At 39.5% G+C, this 21,097-nt stretch overlaps 1 protein-coding gene and 1 pseudogene across 1 annotated transcript in view; one reads left to right on the top strand and one right to left on the bottom strand.

Moving 5' to 3' along the window:
- The first annotated feature begins 1,433 nt into the window (after window positions 1-1,433).
- Window positions 1,434-10,564, top strand: LOC138355150 (uncharacterized; annotated as a pseudogene).
- A 3,333-nt stretch (window positions 10,565-13,897) lies between these two features.
- The window catches only part of LOC123769265 (ubiquinone biosynthesis protein COQ9, mitochondrial), a 20,624-nt gene continuing 13,424 nt past the window's right edge, over window positions 13,898-21,097 (bottom strand). Inside the window, exons 5-7 of the mRNA XM_045760351.2 lie at window positions 19,753-19,842; window positions 16,400-16,519; window positions 13,898-13,992 (exon numbers count right to left, since the gene is read on the bottom strand). Coding sequence (XP_045616307.1) covers window positions 13,951-13,992; window positions 16,400-16,519; window positions 19,753-19,842 — 252 coding nt within the window. The 3' untranslated portion in view covers window positions 13,898-13,950. The remainder of the gene's footprint in view (window positions 13,993-16,399; window positions 16,520-19,752; window positions 19,843-21,097) is intronic.

The following is a 21,097-nucleotide window of genomic DNA, read 5'->3' as shown; positions in this document are numbered from 1 at the left end:
CCTCTTTCCTTATAACTGCGTAGTCCTGGGGAAACACCGCATTCATTATGATTCATGAGAGTTTTGTTTCTATGAGTCCGATTACTTCTGGGTTCATTTCTTGTGCTCTTTCCCTTGGTTCACATGCCTTACTTGTAATCCCATATATATTCGAGTACATCACCCTGAAACTGACTCTCTTCTGTCCTTCCTCAGTTTCTGTTGACTCCCCTGAAGCAGGGGAAACGGGGAGGGTTCGGGATGGGAGGGGCCTAAGGAGGGGGACCTGGGGGATCTGGGGTGTACAGGGGCTGGTAGGATCTGGTGGTAGTGGAGGAGAGAGGGCTGGGAGGGTGGGGCGTGGGTGGGAGGGTGAGAGGGGGAGGCTTAGGGGGGGTCAGATGGGGTCTCACCGAGGTGGAGCTTGGGGGGGTATAGGGGAGGGCTTGGGGGATGAGGGGGAAAGGGGGCTTTGGGGTTGCAGAAGAGGAGGGAGGTCTTGGGGGGTGGGGGGGGGAAGGGAGAGCAGAGGGGGGGGGGTGAGGAAGGGAGGGCTTAGGGAAGTAGGGGAGAAGGGCGGGCTTAGAGGGGTGGGGGAGAATGGAGGGCATAAGGGGGTGGGGAAGAATGGAGGGCTTAGGAGGGTGGGGGAGACGGGAGGTCCTGGGGAGGGGGGGTGAGTGGGGGGAGGATGCCATAGGTGGGCAATTAATTGGGGGCTGGCAGGGGTTGGGGTAAGTAGGATGTCTATTGGGCGGAAGATGGGGGTGGTGCTCCTCTCCCTGTGGCTGTTAAACTTCTTGTGGAGGGTTCCCCACTCCCCTCTGGGATTGTAGGGTTTGGGGATATGGTTCCCTGACTCCTTTCTTTCTCCCTACGCTCCTACCTGTGTATTCACCTAGTTGTGCTTGCGGGGGTTGAGCTCTGCTCTTTCGGCCCGCCTGTCTACTGCCAATCAACTGTTACTAACTACTACTACTATTTCCCCCCCTCCCCCAGGAAGCAGCCCGTGACAGCTGACTAACTCCCAGTAGTTATGTGCTTGTGCGAATGGTTTTGCCGACACAGATTACATTAGATAAGGTGTAACTGTACATCGGCTGGCAACGCAAAGTACACTGCACTATAAAGATATCTACCAATATCTATGTTAATAGGCCTACTTAATGTCCCCCCACCCCCCTTATTGACCCCATTCTCCCCAACCACCCCACTTGCCACCTTGCCCACCTTCCACCGGGTTATCGAACGTGATGGCTGCGCGCCACGTTGTCCGAAACTGTTGTTGAAGTCGCGTATGTAGTACAGTGTTTGACAATGTACCCCTAAACCATTCATATATTTAAAGAAGAAATTAAATAACATAAAGAACTTTTTGTATCATCTAAATTATAAAAATATAATATATAAAAATGGTTATATTTTAATGTCGCAAGATTATTTCACACTTTATGATGAGTTTCGGAAAACAGAAGAATATGTAAACAACCACTGGAGGATGAGGGAGAATCAGTCTCAATATTTCTCGTATTTACAGCTGAATCAGCTCGTGCAACGACCTCTGTAGGTTTTCCATAGGCTTATCTACCAACATAGTAGAGATACATGTGGCTATGGTTATCGTCGCGATTGAAATTAAAAGCAGATTGTTGTGAAAACTAGTAAACCTGCGGCAGTGAAATACAATATGTTGTGCAGTAAAGATATTCGTCCACGTTAGTTCTGGACCTCCATAGTGTGTTGTGTGTGTGTAGAATCAGAGTCCAAATGTAGTAGAATAAGACTAAAAGGAGTAGGGTGTAATCTACTTGGCAGCTTGTGAGGTGTGTACAGAGTATGACTTCTGCATTCACTTTGCAGAAGTGCATAAAGCCATGAACTGCTTCACTCTTGGCAGAAGTGCATAAAGCCGTGATCTGCTTCACTTGGCAGAAGTGCATAAAGATGTGATCTGCTTCACTCTTGGCAGAAGTGCATAAAGATGTGATCTGCTTCACTCTTGGCAGAAGTGCATAAAGATGTGTCTGCTTCACTCTTGGCAGAAGTGCATAAAGATGTGATCTGCTTCACTCTTGGCAGAAGTACATAAAGATGTGTCTGCTTCACTCTTGGCAGAAGTGCATAAAGATGTGTCTGCTTCACTCTTGGCAGAAGTGCATAAAGATGAGATCTACTCTACTCTTCACTGCTCATGATGTGTTTGTAGAATAAGACATAACCTGTATGCTGTGATCTGTCTTACTCTTGGTAACCCGTGTTGTGTGTACACTAGAAAATTAGACACCTGTTCAATGGGATGAATACAGAGTTCATGCCCTATTATATACCAACCCAGAATATTGTGATTAATGAGTATTTTATGCTGTTTAAGGGCTGTTTCAGTCAAGCATTATGTATATACTGTACCATCAAATTGCTGCAGAGTTGGACAAAGTTATTCATTATGTATGACTGTGATACAGAACTGGTCATTGAAATGATTATGAACACTGGCAGCAACATTGACACTGACAAAAATGACACACATGGATTGTTTGCAATAATCATGAAGGAATTGATGCAACCACATCTTGATAAGGGCACATTGTATGCATACAACCCTCTGACCTATGCTTGAAGCAATCCAACAATCCCATGCCTCCTTAATTTGTTCCAAAAATCTACAATAAAATTTACAAAATAGCGTTTATCGAAGCCTTTTCTGAATCTCTACTTATACTATTCATATCCATTGTTTCGTGTTCTAGTTTGTGTTGATATATTTAGCTCCATTTATTTTTAAAGTTTACTAATGCATATTATTTTCCTTACAGATTTTGAAGATTCCTATATTCAAATTAAATTGTACAAACTGTTTCTTCTTTGTACAAACTGTTTCTTCTTGTAGTTTTTGTGAAAATAAATAAGATATGAAACATGTTAGAAAGGTCATTAATTAATTTTTCTGAAAGTAGTTGTGTAAATATGGGTATTCACTAATTTGTCATTGGCAGGGTTCAGGAGCTGTAAGTAGCAGTAATACTAATATATTATACTCTACCTCATTTCTTCTATACATCTGCTTTGAGTTGATCTTCATGTACTAAATCATTAATCTGATAATAAAATTGCAAAAATGACAACCATTCAGGGACTGCCACCTCTTCCCAAAAGTCTGAGTGGCCTGATCAACTTAGCTGGTCGACGGGAAGGTGCTGGTGGTGGTAGCAGTGGGGGTAGTGGAAGTGGTGTTGGAGGAGTAGAGAGATACAGTCCTCCAGTGAAGCCTAGTACTGAACGTTACAGTCCTGTGAGAGCTGACTCACGTACAGAGTCACGCATGGATTCGCGTCCTGAATCTGCTCGTTCCCATTATTCTGGAGTGGGATATGGTGCTAGTGCATTTGAACCATACTATGCTAATGGCTCCATGCAGGGATTCTCTCCCCGTTCATCACCCCGAAGTCATTCAACATCTCCACGAAATCCAAGTGGATGCACCTCAGGAAATAAAACTCACAGTCCAAGAGGAAGTCCTCCAGTTCCTGGTTCAATCTCTGGAAATAACCCCAAGATTAAGTCCTGCACACGGGCCTACCAGGCAACGTAGGCCTTCCACTCTAGACTCACAGCTGGCTGTGCTAAGGAAGGAAATGGTGAGTTCTAATAATAGACAAATTTTATTGATAGTCTATTAGCACATTTTTTAAAATACTGTATTAATAATTGCATATACAGTAACCTGATCTCCACTCACAGTTTCTACATAATGATTCTGCATGAACTGCTTAAACACTGCTGGCTCTAAACCTTATTCATTGCCAACACAAGATTTCCTTTTGAAACCAAAGCAGTAAGACTCCCTCTCAGCAGCACATTTCAGTAACTTTGTGCTTTTGCCTGCATATGTCTGAAACAGTGCTGATTCCAATGCCATACTCAAATCACTTGCACCATTATCCAGCTTTCCAATCAATCTAATTTTTTCCTGAATAGGTATAACATCCCTCTTCTTCTTTTCTGATTGAGCATGACTAATGCTGCTACTGTAACATCTTTCCTAATTAAAACTAATCAAAATAATTTTTTTTAACATAATAGCTATACTTTTATGCAAGGCTAACCAGCATACTGTATGTACACTTTCTTCTGTCCTTCATGAGTAGGGTTAGAGATATGATAGTGTATGGATGTACTAGTTGTTTCAGAAAAAAATGGAAAACACATAGACTAGTTATGGTGGATGAAAAGTATTTACATCCCTACCCAACCTGAATTTACCTGAGGGCCACTAGTACTAATGGCTTCGTCAGGGACAGGAAGTTGGCGGCTTGTCAAAGGTTCCTCCATTTGCCCTGATGATCTTTTCCAGTTGAATTTTAAAATTTAAAAGTTTTTTTGAAGTATGAATGCTCTAAGGCCAAAAACTGATGTAGTGATAAAAATTCAGTCATTTCATGACAAAAATCATTTGTCAAAATCACAAATTTGACTTGGTTCCTTTTTCTATTTGTGGGTCCTCAGGTATGTTAGGTTTGGGCAATTTAGTAAATGAGTTTAGTATGTTGTGAATGCTTGAGAGGACGGGCTGCACAACCACCTTATTCCACCTGAATCAAAGTGCCATCGATCTTAACATCTCTTACTATGTCTCATTAAACAAACACTGTATAGTACAGGATTTAATTTATACCATCTGTTTTATATTATTGTAAAAATGTTTTATATTATTCGAATAACACTTGGTTTTAATGATTGTGCTGCTTGATGACTAATTGGTTAATATACTCCATTTAACCTACCCAAATTGTCAACCCATGTCTTGCTATTTTCAAACCATACTGTTTGTTGACCAACTTGTATAATTGCTGATTTCTGCCACGTTCGCTCCTTCTTTTCTTTTCTTCTTTCTGCACAATTTATACTTTAATCTCAATTAGTATTAAGTTTTAGTCTATGTGGGGGGTTTTCCCCACACCTTGCGTATGAGGGCTTTAGGTATTGGATGTACTGGTTCTATCTATAAATCCAACATTATGATAATAACTCATCTTCTATGTATGTACATTTGCCTGAATAAACATTTTGATTATAATTTTTGATTTTTTTTTAATATTGATGCGGTCAGCATTTTTATTGATTTCCCCACCAGTGTAATGGTAAATTGATATACAGTAACAAGAAATTTGTCATTACTCTTATCCAGAGAGACTGGTAAATAAAAACTTGGCTAATTAAAGTCTCACTGTATTTGGCAATTTTAGATTGGCTCATAAGGCTGTTACAAGATCAAAGTAGAACAAGTTTATTCATGAATTTCCAAAGCAAAATTTTAGGTTAGTTTGTAGTCGTGAACTCACAAATACTCTTTACCCTCAGAGCACCTTATATTTTACATTTCTCCCTTAATCTATTTTCAGGTTGGCCTGCGTCAGCTGGATATGTCTCTTCTGTGTCAGTTATGGTCACTTAATGAGTCCATTCAAGAATTTAAACAAATTATAACTGAGCGTGCAGCTACAGGTTTAGACTGGGGTGGTGGAGATACTTCAGCAGAAGATACTGATGATTACTATGGAATTCCAGTAAGGCGTCCAAACCCCTACCTTCATCCTGTGCCCGAGCAGTATCCACAGCTGTCCCCATCCTCCTCAGAATCTAGCTTGGAATATGGTAACATCTAAACTGTGCATTAAATGTTTTACAGTATTAAAGTTGCAATAATTACTTCAATTGTTGATTAATTATTTAAAATATGGTCCTAATTTTATTATTATAGTACAGTATATAGATGAATATTGTGTGTAGCAGTATTGGCATTTAGTACCATTATAAATTACATTTTTTATGTTAATATTAAATATGAGAAATGGATAAATTTTGAACGGGAAATTGTAATTACAGTACTGTATTTTTCTTGAATTTTTAGGTTTAGCATTTTTTATTGTAGAAACTATTATAGTTATGCATTTTGTAAATAATTTGGATACATTATCTGTGCAACTAACTCCTGAACCCTGTCATTTTTTTTCCATTCAGTATTGATACTTGACTGTGTTAGTGTTGTAAGAACTAGAAGCTTTAAATGTTGAATTAGATTAGTAATAATAGTGTTAGTTGTTAGTAATTATTTTATTAAATTCAATGGAACAGGAATCCAGAAGTGACAGTATGACACAAAGGGCAAGGAATGTTCCCTCCTGGCTGGAGGGTTCTGGTAGTGGCCAGCCGGGTGTGAAATTCAAACCAAGTGTTTTAATGCAGCCTAGAACTGTTATTTATGTAATGAGCCCTAAAGAACTTAAAATGGCAGCAATGGCAGTATTAGAGAGAGAGACATTTTTGAATCCAAATATGAAGGCTACTGAGCAAGTGAATGTATTGAGTGAAAATGCTGGTGCAACTTGTGTGAACGAGATGCAACCACCACAAGATGACATGACCAAGTAAAGATCTTTTAAATATTTTAAACTATATTTATTAAGAGAGTGACAGTGTTATTTTTAGACATTTTTAAGTTTGTACTGTTGTGCAGCTTTTATTTTTACATAACATTGTATGTGCAATATATTTCTTTGCAATAAGAATCATCGATTTACCATTTTATAGATTTTAATATAGTATCATAGACAATATTGTATTATTTTTAGTATTTTATGTCAGTCAGATCTAAAGCATTTGCTGAAATTTTATAGTAACCTAGTTAATATTTCTTAGATGAAGACATGGATGTAATCTAACCCCATTGTGCCAGAAATCACGATAGAAACCTTGGCCCAAAAGGCTTTAATCATTGAAGATGCATCATGTATGCTTTTCTGTTTAATTCTCAGGAAAAATTGGCTGTGTACAATAACTATTATGGCACAAAATCAGCCCAGAAGTATGAAAGGCAGTCAAACTGTCATGAACATCTCTGCATCTATCAATGGCTACACTGTAGCCATTGATAGCAAATCAAAATCACTTTAATTGAGCAGCTATACCGTTCTTGGCATGATGGGTGATTAAGAACGATACTAATACATTGCATAAATATAGGATGTATTTTGTGGGCTGTTTTCATATAGTATGAAAATTCTAATCCCAATAATTCATTATTCTGAGAATTTCCAAGAGGGGTCTCCTCAGTAACTCTCCAAACTATTGAATTGGGGCTGCAAAGCCTAAGGAAATTACAAAAGGGGCCTCTTGAGGCAAACCCAAGCCTACCCTCTACCTATTGTACTCCATACACTGGTTTAATTTGCATTGTGCTTCAGTGGTCCATTGCCTTATATGGGGGAAATTTCAGGTCATTCCCTTTCCCAGCAGAGTTAGTCTGTGAATACTGTAGCCAGACTTCTGCCAATCCCAGTATTTAGGCCTATAGATGCTTCAAATTGGGACATTTCAAACAACCCAATGGACAGTCTCTTCCCTCTGGTCTTTCAGTGGTTGGTAGACAAGGTTTTCTGCTTCTGGCTTTGATATATTTGGCCATTTGTAGGTGGCCCTTTTTGACTCTGCCTGGAATCAGTGACTTCTGGTCCACATGGCACTGTTTCCTGATTGTGAGGCTTCTGGAGTAGATGCTTTGTAGAGAGCTATATTCAGGCCTTGTCTCCCAGTGGCTTTGGTTTGGTCTTACAGGCTTTGTGCAGTTACCCAAGGCTTGGCAGCTCCAGTGCTATACTGTATCTCAAGAGGCTACAGAGTGGCCCTACCAGAAAAGGGGGTTTCATTATTCAATCCTTATAAGTTTCACTTACTGAACAGTTTACTTTAGCTATTCTCTTTTGGCACTAAGAATTGCATTTTAAGTGACATTGCTTTGTTATCTGGATTCCCATTTTCTTGACTCGGGTTTACTGGAAGGCAAATGCAGTACAGTATCTGGTTCTTCACCCCTCACTTTGGAAAATCACTTGAGAATCAATGGGAGCATACCCATTTATATGGAAAAAACAAATGCTCATATAATTTTGTCCACATTAAACACCATTATAGGTACTTGTAGCCATACATTCAATAACAAAAAAAGTGGAAAATTATACAATATATTCATGATGTATTCTTTAATTAAACTAGAATTCCAGTTTTTGGACATCCAGACATAATGGTTAATTAGGATAGTTGGAGTTACACTGTAATGAACTTGACTGTAGCTAATCATCTTTGTTCCATTGTGGTTTTTGTTATAGAAATTGATGTGTATATTTGACCCTTATTGGAAATCCTATTATAGCAAAACTTTTATATGAGTGCCCAATAATTTAAATTGTACAACATGCACTCAAAGCATGCTCACCTGTCCACACAAAGATAATCATGATGCAACCTGTCCTCAGACCAAGTCCATTCCGCCCAGTGCTCGACCCCAAAGACACATTCATCAATTTTAATATGCTGTTTTCAAAATAGGAATTTTCTAATATAAATTAATAGTTATATATTAGCATACTGTGCATATTTAGGCATTGCTTAGGTTAGATGTTTAGGTTCTGTTAACAATTATTTGTACTTGTGGTACGTAGGTGAAGCATTTGTTCCAACCACAATGCTGTAAAAAGTCGTCAGCGAAGCACTTTTTGAGATGTTCGAACGTCGTGAGTTGTGTGTAAACCGTTTTTTCATTCATAAACGGTGCATGGAATGGACTTTGACTTTTGTTTACGAGGATGGGCTGCATGATTTGGTTCACTCCTCACACCCACTCACTCTCTCACTATTTCACCCTGCACACACACACTTCCCCCATTCTCTCTCCCACTTTCACATCCATCCTTTTGTTTCCTCGTAAACTAAAGTTGTTGCAAATCCCTATATATTTTTTCTTGGTTTGTGATCATATTATTAAAAATTACTATCTAAACCTCAGGACATCCATGTAGAACTTCACCATGACTGGCATTGTAACCGTATTCCAATTTTTGTTTATAAAGCACATTTTTAGATAGCACTCTTGTTTTTTAGAAACTTAACATTCATGTTTTCTATATACAAGGGCACCTGTACAGTATTTTGTATTTACAATACAGTATATTCCTTTCAGAAATAAAGCATTTATATATTTGTGACCTAATAGCTGCCTTTTAACTTAAAATTCAAAATAATATTTGTATTATATACATAATTTTAAGCAACATTTTGTTTTGCGTGTTATCAGGCCTTTATTCCTGTGTCTGACTATTTCCCAAGAATAAATCCCAGTGTCCAAAAAATCTAGTGTTGCAGTTTCCAGGTTGTTGCTTAATGGTCAGCAGAAATTTGTATCTTCAGTTTATTAATTTTATGTACAGTATGCATAAATGTATTATCAATTTACATTCCCATATTAGGACATTCCATTTTTTAATAAATAAGAAAATCACTAAGTTTAAAACCTGTGTGCTACATTGTAGAAATTGCATTTCAACACATTCTTTTTCATGTTTGTGAGAACAATTACTGTATTCCAGTATTCTTTACTGGCATACATCTACTCATGATATATAATGCTCCAGAAGTTGAGCATCTAAAATATAAAGACAAAATTATATATTCAGTACAATAGTCATTTTTTATTGAATAAAAAATCAAGCCAGAAATCCTTTTTTTTTTTTTTTTTTTTGCTATTGGACAAGAAATTTGAAATTTGTTACGAAACCTCATCACTCCCTCCTTACCATACACCATGTAATTATTTTGCCTTGATTAGAAAACAAATTCTGCCATAAATCAGAACAGTCTGGGGAAAATATATGCATTTTTGACATTCTTGGATTTAAATACTGTACCTACAATGGGTTTGGCCTTAACTACGTTGTATTTTAGATGCTCAGCTGTACAACTTTCAATACAGTATCAGGTCCCAATTCCGAAAGTGGAAAAGTTGGCAAAATTTACCGTGATACCATTTTACTGTACAGTCGACAAGAAAATACTGTACCTTTCTCTGCTCAGAATTATTGAGCGACTCAAAACAGGGCGATTACTTGAAGTTTCCCTTCATAAAAGGTAATGGGGGGTCCTAAACCTGAAACAAACTCCTGAGGATGCTGACATACTTAAAATTATATACCTGTGCATCTTTCATTTTATTCATTCCACTTGCCACATAATTAGTACGTTTAATTCTAGTTATATGGCAACAATTCTAAAGAATCTTGATTTCATATACAGTACTGTATAGAGATAAAAATTTTCTTGTTTACATTAGTCACTAAAATTTATATTAGAACAGTTGACATTAGCTATTACAGTTTTCATTATCTATTATTGTTTACATTACTGGATATCAGAAGTTAAAGTTAAAGGTTCCAAAAATGAATGCAGGTTAAGATTTGTTTTTAAGATCGCTAACAAAATTTTGTTAAATCTTAACTAGAATAATTTGTTCTTTGTCAGTAGCATAGCAATAACAAGTTAGCCAATATATAAAGTATGATTGATAAGGGAATACTCCATTATATCTTGGCTGATACTCTGGCCACATTCATATTTATAGTTACTGTAATTAGCTAGTACTGTTTACTGTATTACCAAATGACTATCAGCAATCAATATGTACAAGAAAAATATTTATTGTTGATGTTTATAACAATATAACATTGTACTGTGTATGTAAATATAAAACTACAGTTTACAGTTACTTTCATTGAACATCTCTGCCTGAGTGACAGACCTGCTGTATTTGTGTTAATATCCATCATAATATCCGAGCTGAAGATATTGTTCATGAGGAAGGTATCAGGAACTTAAATTTTCAAGTTTATGAAGCTATGTTTAGCACGCCGGTCGGTCGGTTGGAGCGGACAGCACGCTGGACTTGTGATCCTGTGGTCCCGGGTTCAATCCCGGGCGCCGGCGAGAAACAATGGACAGAGTTTCTTTCACCCTATGCCCCTGTTACCTAGCAGTAAAATAGGTACCTGGGTGTTAGTCAGCTGTCACGGGCTGCTTCCTGGGGGTGGAGGCCTGGTCGAGGACTGGGCCACGGGGACACTAAAGCCTCGAAATCATCGCAAGATAACGCCAATCGCCAATTCTTTCAGGATTTTGCTAACTGTTTTGCCATTCTATGTATGAACCTTCTCTTGTAAGAAAAGGTTCATTCTATGTATGAACCTTCTCTTGTAAGAAAAGATTCATTATATGTATGAACCTTCTCTTGTAAGAAAAGATTCATTATATGTATGAACCTTCTCTTGTAAGAAAAGGTCTAATAGTGCAGGAGCCTCTGGAGGGACGGAGTCAGGACAATGGATGGGAAGAATCTGGAACACAACTGCAAGAAAAATGACAGGTTGGATAACAAGAACTTTTCACACTAGAGATGCTATACCGATGATGATACTTTTCAAAACGCTTGTGCTATCTAGAGTGGAGTACTGCTGCACAATGACAGCCCCTTTCAAAGCTGGAGAAATTGCTGACCTAGAGAGCGTGCAGAGATCCTTTACTGCTAGAATCCACTCAGTAAAACATCTAAATTACTGGGACCGACTAAAGAGCCCAAATCTGTACTCCCTTGAGCGCAGGCGGGAGAAATACATAATAATTTACACGTGGAAAATAATTGAGGGGCTGGTCCCAAACCTGCACACAGAAATAACACCACATGAGACCAGAAGACATGGCAGGATGTGCAGAATACCCCCATTGAAAAGCAGAGGTGCAACAGGTACTCTGAGAGAGAACTCTATCAACATCAGAGGCCCGAGACTGTTCAACACGCTTCCACTACACATAAGGGGCATAACTGGCAAACCCCTCACAGTGTTCAAGAGAGAACTGGATAAGCACCTCCAAAGGATACCTGATCAACCAGGCTGTGACTCATACGTCAGGCTGCAAGCAGCCGCGTCTAACAGCCTGGTTGATCAGTCCAGCAACCAGGAGGCCTGGTCGACGACCGGGCCGCGGGGACACTAAGCCCCGGAAGCACCTCAAGGTAGCCTCAAGGTAGGTAGGGGCAGAACCGTCCACCTGGGACCCCACGAGCAAAGGTGGCTCATGAAGGGCCCCAACCTGCAGAGAACATGCCCCCTGCAAACACTGCATGAAACATAAATAGTGCCCCCAAAACTGCTCTCACATAACCGTGGTGACTTTTTAAATAGTATGAAGGACAAGGAAAGAAGCCTACATCACCTGCTGAGCCCAGAGTCTCAAGAAAGGAAATAGACAGCAAACAAAGCAGGCTTTACCTCTGAGCCAGCAACTCATCCTTAGTGAAATTGCAGCTGTCCCCAAAGATACCTTCACTAAAGACAACATGATGTGCAGCTGACAAAGGCAACAAAAAATGTGGATGAAGCAGGGAGAAGAAAATGCAAACACAAACAGGTGTAAGGGCAAGGAAAGTGGATAATCAGGATAATCAACATAAACAATGGGGTGGTGATTATCAAACAAGCAAATGGCCACCATTGACAGGAAAGGACTGGCACTGATAGACCAGCAGCCTGAACCAGTAAAGAAAAATGAAACATCAAATGAATCTAAGCCAGCCAAGGTAGGAGCAGGAGAGGAAGTCGGCGGATAGGTGGCACAAGTATCGGATGAAGAGACGCGCGAAAATTTCCTCAACAAACGGCTAGAAATCAGTATTTGTACCCCTTGCCATAGACAGTGTCAGAAAAACCTATATTGTAAAGTCCAATCCCACAAAGTGGCCATAGCTCAATAGGCAGGCCATGAGAAGATTGCAGTGTTGACAAATGGCACATACCCCCATGGAATGAGGTTCCCATTACTAGTAATACTTCATGATGTAGGCAACAGGAAAGGTCAACGGGGTCTAAAAACACAAAAATACTACATCTTGAGAAAGTGAATTTTGTAGTCAAGAAATCAGATGGCAAAGCCATACAAACCCAGCTGAAAACACAAAATGATAAACCCCATAAAAATTAAGGATTCCAGTCACCCAAATTTCATTCAGACAGGCAAGGGCTTGCCTGCCAGGGCAAAGCACAAATACTGAACCTCAACCTCCATTGCTTGGTGAGGGAGGGCATATAAGCAGCCATGAATAAAAAAAATCACAAATGTGCCCTTAGCTAAGGTGCAAGGCCACTAACACACACAGGTGACTTGAGCAAAAATAAAATCACAATGTGGGTGGCATAAACACTAGTCATGAAGTGTGAATGAATACAAAGCAATGACCCTCAGGAAAACTAATGTTCTAGGGAAAGCAAGCACTGCACAGCTGAAAACTGAGGCCAATGGGTATCAAGCTGATAATACCAGGGAAGAAGAGTTAATTAATAGGCTGGATGAGACTTGGGCTGCTATATGGTGGCATTTGCACAAGTCAGTATGTTTATCCTGCAGCAATGATCGTTAGCTTTATTTACATGGGGTGTCTAATTTCTTTCATGTAATTGCTTGTTTTGTTGCTCTGTGGATTTTCCTGTTTTATGGGGATTTCTGATCTCCTGCTCCCCCTTGCCTCACAGAGCCAAATTCTAGTTCTGGCTCCCTACAGGCAATGGATGGATCTCTGAGGCATGATGTGTTAGGCTAATGTTGTACCAAAGCTCTGGGTGCTATTCACGGGTCTCTCCCAGAAAATAACATTAATGTAAAAGTTACGTGTAACTTCAGATTTTATTCCTGTTAACTAATGTATAATAAAGCACACTCAAACATAATGTGCTACAATTGCTTTAACATTATAGAAGTTATTTCAAAGCAAAACACTGTTACTTAATTAAATAGTATATACAGTATATGGAGTAGCTGACCAAATGATATAATTCAGAGTAATACCTTGTATACATTTAAAATTGATTAGACATATTTCTCTTCACATCTACATCTTGCACTGTACTGCTATAATCCATTCATAAACAAGAGTCCAGTTTGGATCCATTGGTCAGTTTAGCTATGTGTTTTTAAAAACAAATTCCTAAAATAAAAAACACTCATAAATGGCAAAAGATCATTCAAGGATAAAGACAAAAGCACAGTATGTGCAACTTCATATTTATTCACATGCCAAAATATACAGCTTAAATTATATTAAAAACGAGACTTGCTGTTCATTCCCATAATATTCAGGATCTGAAAGATTAAAAATATTCTTCTAGAATCTAGAACCTAGAATAATTTCCTTTAATCTGTCTTCACTAATGAAAACAGTTTGTAGTTTAGTGAAATAAAAACATGTACAGTAATTAAAAAAAAAAAAACATGGAATTTCATAAAATGCCTAAAAATACTTAAGGGTAAGAAATATTAAGAACTCTGAGTTTTATCATTAACTACACCCATTACCCATACATGTTCAAAAAGCAATCACAAAATTTAAGTTTTCTTTACTAAAACTTGACCAATACAAATGGAAAAAGAAATCACACCTTTAAGTGTAAAAAGCAGGCCCACACACCCACTATGGTACATAAAACATTCTGGAATCACAGATTTTAAGAAAATCTGGATCAACACCAGAACGACGTGATTTAGACGTTCGAGGGCGCCCTATACTGTATACTGAATCTATTGCTTATTTGTAACTGAAACACAAAGTTTAAGAGAGGGATCTGATGCTTAGCTAGTTTTAAAATTATGAAGAAAGAAACCACATTTGTTAGTGTCCATCAGTGTTGGCCTGTCATCCTGTATTACTTCTTTTACATACCCTGCGTAATTTTTAACACTAGACTTTATGATCACGTTTTATATGTTCTATTTTGTTTTCATAACTTTCAATATGATTTATTCACCTAACACATTAAAGCTTACTTCCTTTGAAACACATATAGCTTCCGCTTGCCACAAATCTGTATATTCCCGCACTTTGTCTGTAATACTTGTTATGGGTGTTTATATTTTCTATTATACAGTACCTATAATTTACACCTCGTTTCACAAAGTCTCTTAGATCAAGTAAGTATTTATCAAAATGAAGCACTAAGCCAGGAAGGTTATATAGCACTTTGTTACAAAATACTCAAGAGCTTTTAGATATCATTCAGGATGCCAATACGAGAGTGGAAAGGAAGCATATTCATCTATTATTAAGGGATGTTAGTGGGCCAGCCAGAGGCTTGGAACCTGTGCAGGAATATCCCTGAGGGAAAAAAATGAGCAAGCAAGCAACTACCAAAAGCCACCAAGGTGGGGAGACTATTTAGTACCATCTGTGTCAGTGGATATTTAGGACCATATCAGGACAGCCTATGAGATGAGTGATAGCAGAATAATGCAGTCTGACAGTATGGTGCAAATCTTTGTTCCATGAGTTAATGTTGTGACTAATACATTACCTAGCCAGGAGCATTTTGTATGTTGGTGACAGAAGAGCATTTAGTGTCCAGTTAAGAGGATTGCAAATGGAGAAGTTTTCACATATCCACATCTCAGGAGGTGTGCAGCAAAGATTTGAATAAGGTGAAATCCTAAACTTAGTATGTAAGTACTGTATACCTAGAGTCAGTTTGAGTTTTTCTGTTGCCCAAGCCCAGCTTGTGGCCAGGCTTGACTTGTGATAACTTGGTCCAGCAGGCTATTGCTTGTAGTGGCCCACAGGCCCACATATCTAACACAACCTGGTTGGACTTGCAGGAACATGTCCACTTTTGTTCTGGCAATAATTATGTTTATTGGGAGGATGTTGAACAGTCATGGACTTCTGATGTTCATACAGTCTTGTCTGATTTTGCCTATGGCACTTCTACTCTTCATTGGGCCTATACTGGATTTCTTCCCAAATCGTTTACACCAGTATGTTATTTTCCTGTGCAAAAATTTGGGACCTGGCCTTCCAATATTTTCCATGTATCACATAATATATTCCTCTCTTGTCTCCTCTATAGAGTAAATTTTGAGAGCTATGACACAGTCACAATAATTTAGGTGCTTTATAGTGGCTATGTATGCTGTACATGTTGTTTATATTCCCTCGTTTATAAAAAAAAAAATGATTTATACAAATTTTATAAATCTCTCCTCCCTTAAAATAAGTTGGTACCCAGCAGTACTCAAGGCAGGAAAGCAGTAATTATTTGAAAAATAGGAGCATTGTGATGCAATACCTGGATTTGAAGGTTCTCATAATCTATAATTTTTTTCTATCATAATCTCATAATCTATCTTTTTTCTATTTAATCTATCATCTATCAACATGTAAAGTACAGTATCTATTAGATACTGTACTTTACATGTTGTTTTCCTTCTGTGAGGAGATTCAATCGTCCTGTACCCTGTATTTCGTTTTAGTTCTTCATTTTAACCATACCTAAATATCTGGAATTTATCACTGATAAACAACATGTTATCATCTGTTGTTCAATTGAAAACTTTATTGATATCTGTAATTTTCAATGTCTTTTACAGAGGTAATTTTCAGGCTGATTTTGTACCATCTGCTAAGTCGACTTCTGTAAAAGGTTAAGGTCAGCTGGTGGAAAAAATATTTCCAAGTAAAATTCATAGAACTATAAAAGAGAAAAAAAGTAGGTATACTTACAGTAAATATACCAGCCTTGGCAACTTGGTTAACGTCCTTTGTGAAAGTGCTAACATCACGTGTACATTTTGAAATGTTCTGGACATCTGACAATCGCCGATTGAGGAAGGCCCACGTATCCTGAAAAGTGAGAAAGATATACATGTACCCTGCTTGACAAATATACTATGATATAGCATATTTGTCAAGCAGATATTTATTTGCTATGACATAATTGAGTTATAGAGATGTAAAGACGTTTTCGTTCCCTGTATAAGTGGTTGGCAAGAGGAATGCATTACAGGAAGACGTTGTTGAAGCTAACTCCATTCACAACTTTAAAAAACTCAGCGTTGAATGTAATGAAATGCCATTTTCTGGGTGAGCCCCGGAGGCTCCCTGGAGCTATTGGGCTAATGTGTGATACATTAGACTGGGGCATTAGTCTATGGAGTTCAGCCTACTGGGGACCACGAGCCAAAACCTGGCCCCATCAGAGGTGTGCAGGGAGCAATGGTCTTGGAAAAAAAACCTTTTGGTTGGGGGGGTTTTCAGGGAGGGAGCAATAGCCCTGCGGTTGGGGGTTTCCTTATCTGCCATTGACCAGGGTTAGGCACCCAGAAAGGTAGGCATAACAAAACAAACCCCACATGGTAAGAAAATTACAACTAAAAATTGAAAAGAGAGACAGAATGCCCTCTCCAATCACAAGCAAACGTCACACTCCGCCGCGTCACTTGTCCCCACAATCCTCCCTTCCCCGGCTACCTAGCACTCCAGTTCAGAAGCTAAGCATCAAACAACGCAAAAAAAACACCAACACAAGGGAGGGAGGGCTGCCAGGAAGCCTCTTGGGCTCACCCAGAAAATGGCATTTCATTACATTCAATGCAGGTTTTCTGTAGGGAGAAAAGCGGTTTTCTGTGCGCCTCCCAGCTGAACTTATCTGGGAGGCGGCAGCCACACGCTCTTCAACGTGAAGTCGAGACAACTGGCTGCAACTGGCGACCCAGAGCAACACAGGAATGTTAACCAAAATAACGGGCAGCCAGGACCCTGTTCGACCTCCAGAATGATAAGTCCTCCAAAAGAATATGTCCGAATATTAGCCCAGGACATGGTGCCAAACACGGCAGCCAATGCAGCAAATTTCCTAACGTTATGGCCATGAGGATAGACTGCAGGCTGGCTAAACTTAATAATCCTGTGGACAACCTGGGAGACCCGAACCCTGGAACAGGGCACGAGGGAAACCGGATCAACCCAAAGTGCATCCCCAGCCAACGAAGCCAAAGCATGCAGATAATGGCAAAGAGCTGCAACCTGACACAACACATGATACACCTCCAGCCTAACCACCCAAGCATCAATGACCAAAGGACCCATATGAAAACCAGCGTCTCTTTCTTCGGCAGAAAAGAAGAAGGCTGCAACTGAAAAATCCAACCACCAGGACTGAAAGAGCAGAAACCCCCGTGCCGGAGGAGAAAATGAAACCAACCGACCCGACCCCCAGAGGCCAATACCAACAGAAACAAATCCTTGGAAATAGAATCTTGAACCGAAGGGGCCACCACAAACTGGGGAGAGGAAAGATAGGAGAACACCCTGTCCAAGGGCCAGGATGTTTGAGAGTCTCAAACAAGACCCAGCCAGCTCTAAACCTGGGATGGAACTGGATGGGACTTCCTCCAGTTCACCAGGAATCCGAAGCTAGCTGAGGGCCACCAAAATATTAGAAGTGGAACTATAGCCACACCAGGAAGACCCCAACCGGCAATAAAAACAAAAACAAAAGAAAACCCTGCACAACAACAACATCCCCAGAGGAAACAGGAACCGGCTGCCACATAGGTAGGCAGGCTGCACAACACCTTGATGCCCCAACCAGCACGATACCACTCCCTACCCAAGGCCAAACAAGGGCTATGAAACCCTAGCTGGCCCCAACAGCAGGGTAAATGCTGAGTAGCAAAAACCCTGACGGAAATGACTCCCGAACGCACTAGGGAAGAGAACCCTAACACGCAAGGGTGGTACTCACAGGGTGCCTAGGGAAGGATGCCCATAAGTGCATGCAGCCCTGGTACTCTTGAGGACATCTGGCCACCACATATAACAACACTGCAGAGGTTGCCACAATTACAAAATACCACCTTGGAATTCAAGGCCAGAGAAGACGTCTGCCCTGGACCACATTAATGAACGAACTGGAGTGCTAGGTAGCTGGCGCGAGAAGGGGAGGGCTGCGCGGACGAGCGACACGGCGGTGTAGTATGATGTTTGCTTGTTTCCTTGAGATTGGAGGGAGTTCTGCCTCACTTTTTGGTTTTTAGTTGTAATTTTCTTACCATGTGGAGTTTGTTTTGTTATGCCTACCTTTCTGGATGCCTAATCCTGGTCGATGGCAGATAAATATAACCCCCCAACCACAAGGTTTTTTTCCAGGACCATTGCTCTCTGCACCTCTCTGAGGGGGCCAGGTTCTGGCTCGTGTCCCCGGTAGGCTGAACTCTATAGACTAATGCCCCAGCCTAATGTATCACATATTAGCCCGATAGCTTCAGGGAGCCAAAGGGGCTCCCCCACAAGAAAATGATGAAAACATTAATATCAAGAGAGGTAATTAGTGATCCAGGCAAAAAGAGCTAGATCTCACTTTGCACTAGCCGCTGAAAGATAAGCAACATTGCTGAACTGTTCATTGTAATTCACAACAGAGGCAACAATTTGAAGTTCATTGGTAAACCCATCAAGAAGAATGGGGGACTCTTCCATAAGCCACCTGCCCATCACAGCAATTATAAATAGTAACTAAAGGGTAAAACACGGTATTGTATTCTAAAAGAATACTGTAAATAATTATATGGAAGAGAAATTAGGCCACATTATTACTGGAGAAAACAGTATTCAACCCATCTTTCTAAATGATAAAAATGAACTGTTGTAGTCAACAATTTTCACATTACATACTATTAAATTTGTAGAGGGCACAAAAATAGCCAAAATCCAACCTTAAACATTCCTAAGCCTAATAGAGCCCATATACTATATTAGGCCTAGGAATACTTGAACAAGCCTTAGGTCAGGTGAGGCTCTTTACTTTTTCCAATTTTTTAGAATGCCATTTGGGCTAATTTAATAATACAAAGTGTGAACATTTTGGGGTCCAGTAATCCATTTTTTTGCAAGCTTGACCAAACAGTTGTTACAAGTATTGTACTATCATTACTGGAGATGATCTGCATTATTAGCCTGTGTGATTGATGTGGCTACAGTTCATATAAATGCCAAAAATAAAGTTAAATTTACTTAATTTAATTACAGTAGTAGAATGCTCCTGTACATACACAAATAAATTAATTCACAATTACCTGAAAATCTTCTGACTTATCTTGAAGCATGCACAATTCAGAACTCTTGTATACGGCTGCTAATATGCCTCGCTTTGTATACCAGTTGAACTAGGGAAAATAAATAATAAGATTAATGTTATATACTTTGATCTATTAGTCATACAAACTCATTTATTAACTACAGAATAATGAATATTGATGTATTCTCTCATGCTCTCACTCTTCTCTTTGAGTTCTACAATGTAATCAAACATGATAATGCAGTGGTCACTAGTTCCTAGTGCCACCTCATAGTTTGAGTTCTCCACATTGTCTTCATTTGGGATAATTACCAGGTCCAGGGTAGCTGGTAGATCGCCTCTTTCTCTTGTCAGCTTCTTGACACAGTGGAACCTCGAGTGACGAGCGAGCCACTCGCAGAAAATTTGTCTCGATTGACGGGCTTTCACTCGATTAACGAGCAAACTACATGGTGCTTCCTAACGGTCTCGCTGGTTCTCGGACGCCTCCGACGACAGTGTTGTTGTTCCTCAACTTTCCAGTAATTAACAGAGGGTTGTAAATAACACCTACTGCTATCTTCACCATCCTCAATATTATCATACCTAATATGATGTCCTACTGGTTGGTTACCTCCAGAATCTCTCCTAAAAGCTCCAATATTGTTTCATCAATAGGGTCACTCTTCCTCCCCACCATTTATCCCTTTTTTTCTTACTACTATACCAGATATCTCGAAAATATAGCATTAGGTTCGTTCATTTTGTCTCTAGCTACGATGATAGAAGAATGTACTTCTGCCACCTGTTCTTGCAGCTCAACCCTCTTTATCTGTAATACTGTCTGTATTTGTGTACCAAATTTTTGTACTATTATACACATTTCTACTGGTCTAGTTAGTTTCTTCCCAGGAGATAGATTCTCATTTTGGGCTAGTTCTATTCCAGAGGATGACATTTGTGATTTATACTTCTTACAACATTGGTAATGACATTTTACTCCTTACAACATTGGAAGTTAGGACATAGTAACTTCTTTTACCATGTTATGGCGCAGTTGAGTAAAGCATGCATCTGGCAACACCCAGCGCATAAGTTCGAACCCTCATTATGGTTCCTGTGAATTTTTTAATTTGTGAGTGTTGTTGTAGTCACACACTCATTTCCTTGGTCTTTTTCCCTCACACGTCTGATTAGGCCAACTATCTTGCTATGCCCGATTATCCTCCTCTTGCTCTGGTCTTAATTCTTGATTACCCTAAGTAAATTGTACTATTACTAGAGACTGGTAAGTTTGTGTGTACAGCAATAGGTTTCTGAGCATCTTGAGAGAGAAAAGTGTATCACTTTAGTGATTACAGCTC

This window comes from Procambarus clarkii, chromosome 66 (assembly GCF_040958095.1).
Source record: "Procambarus clarkii isolate CNS0578487 chromosome 66, FALCON_Pclarkii_2.0, whole genome shotgun sequence".
NCBI lineage: Eukaryota > Metazoa > Arthropoda > Malacostraca > Decapoda > Cambaridae > Procambarus > Procambarus clarkii.
The sequence above is the reverse complement of the archived record's forward strand: the minus strand, read 5'-3'. Positions and strand labels throughout refer to the sequence as shown.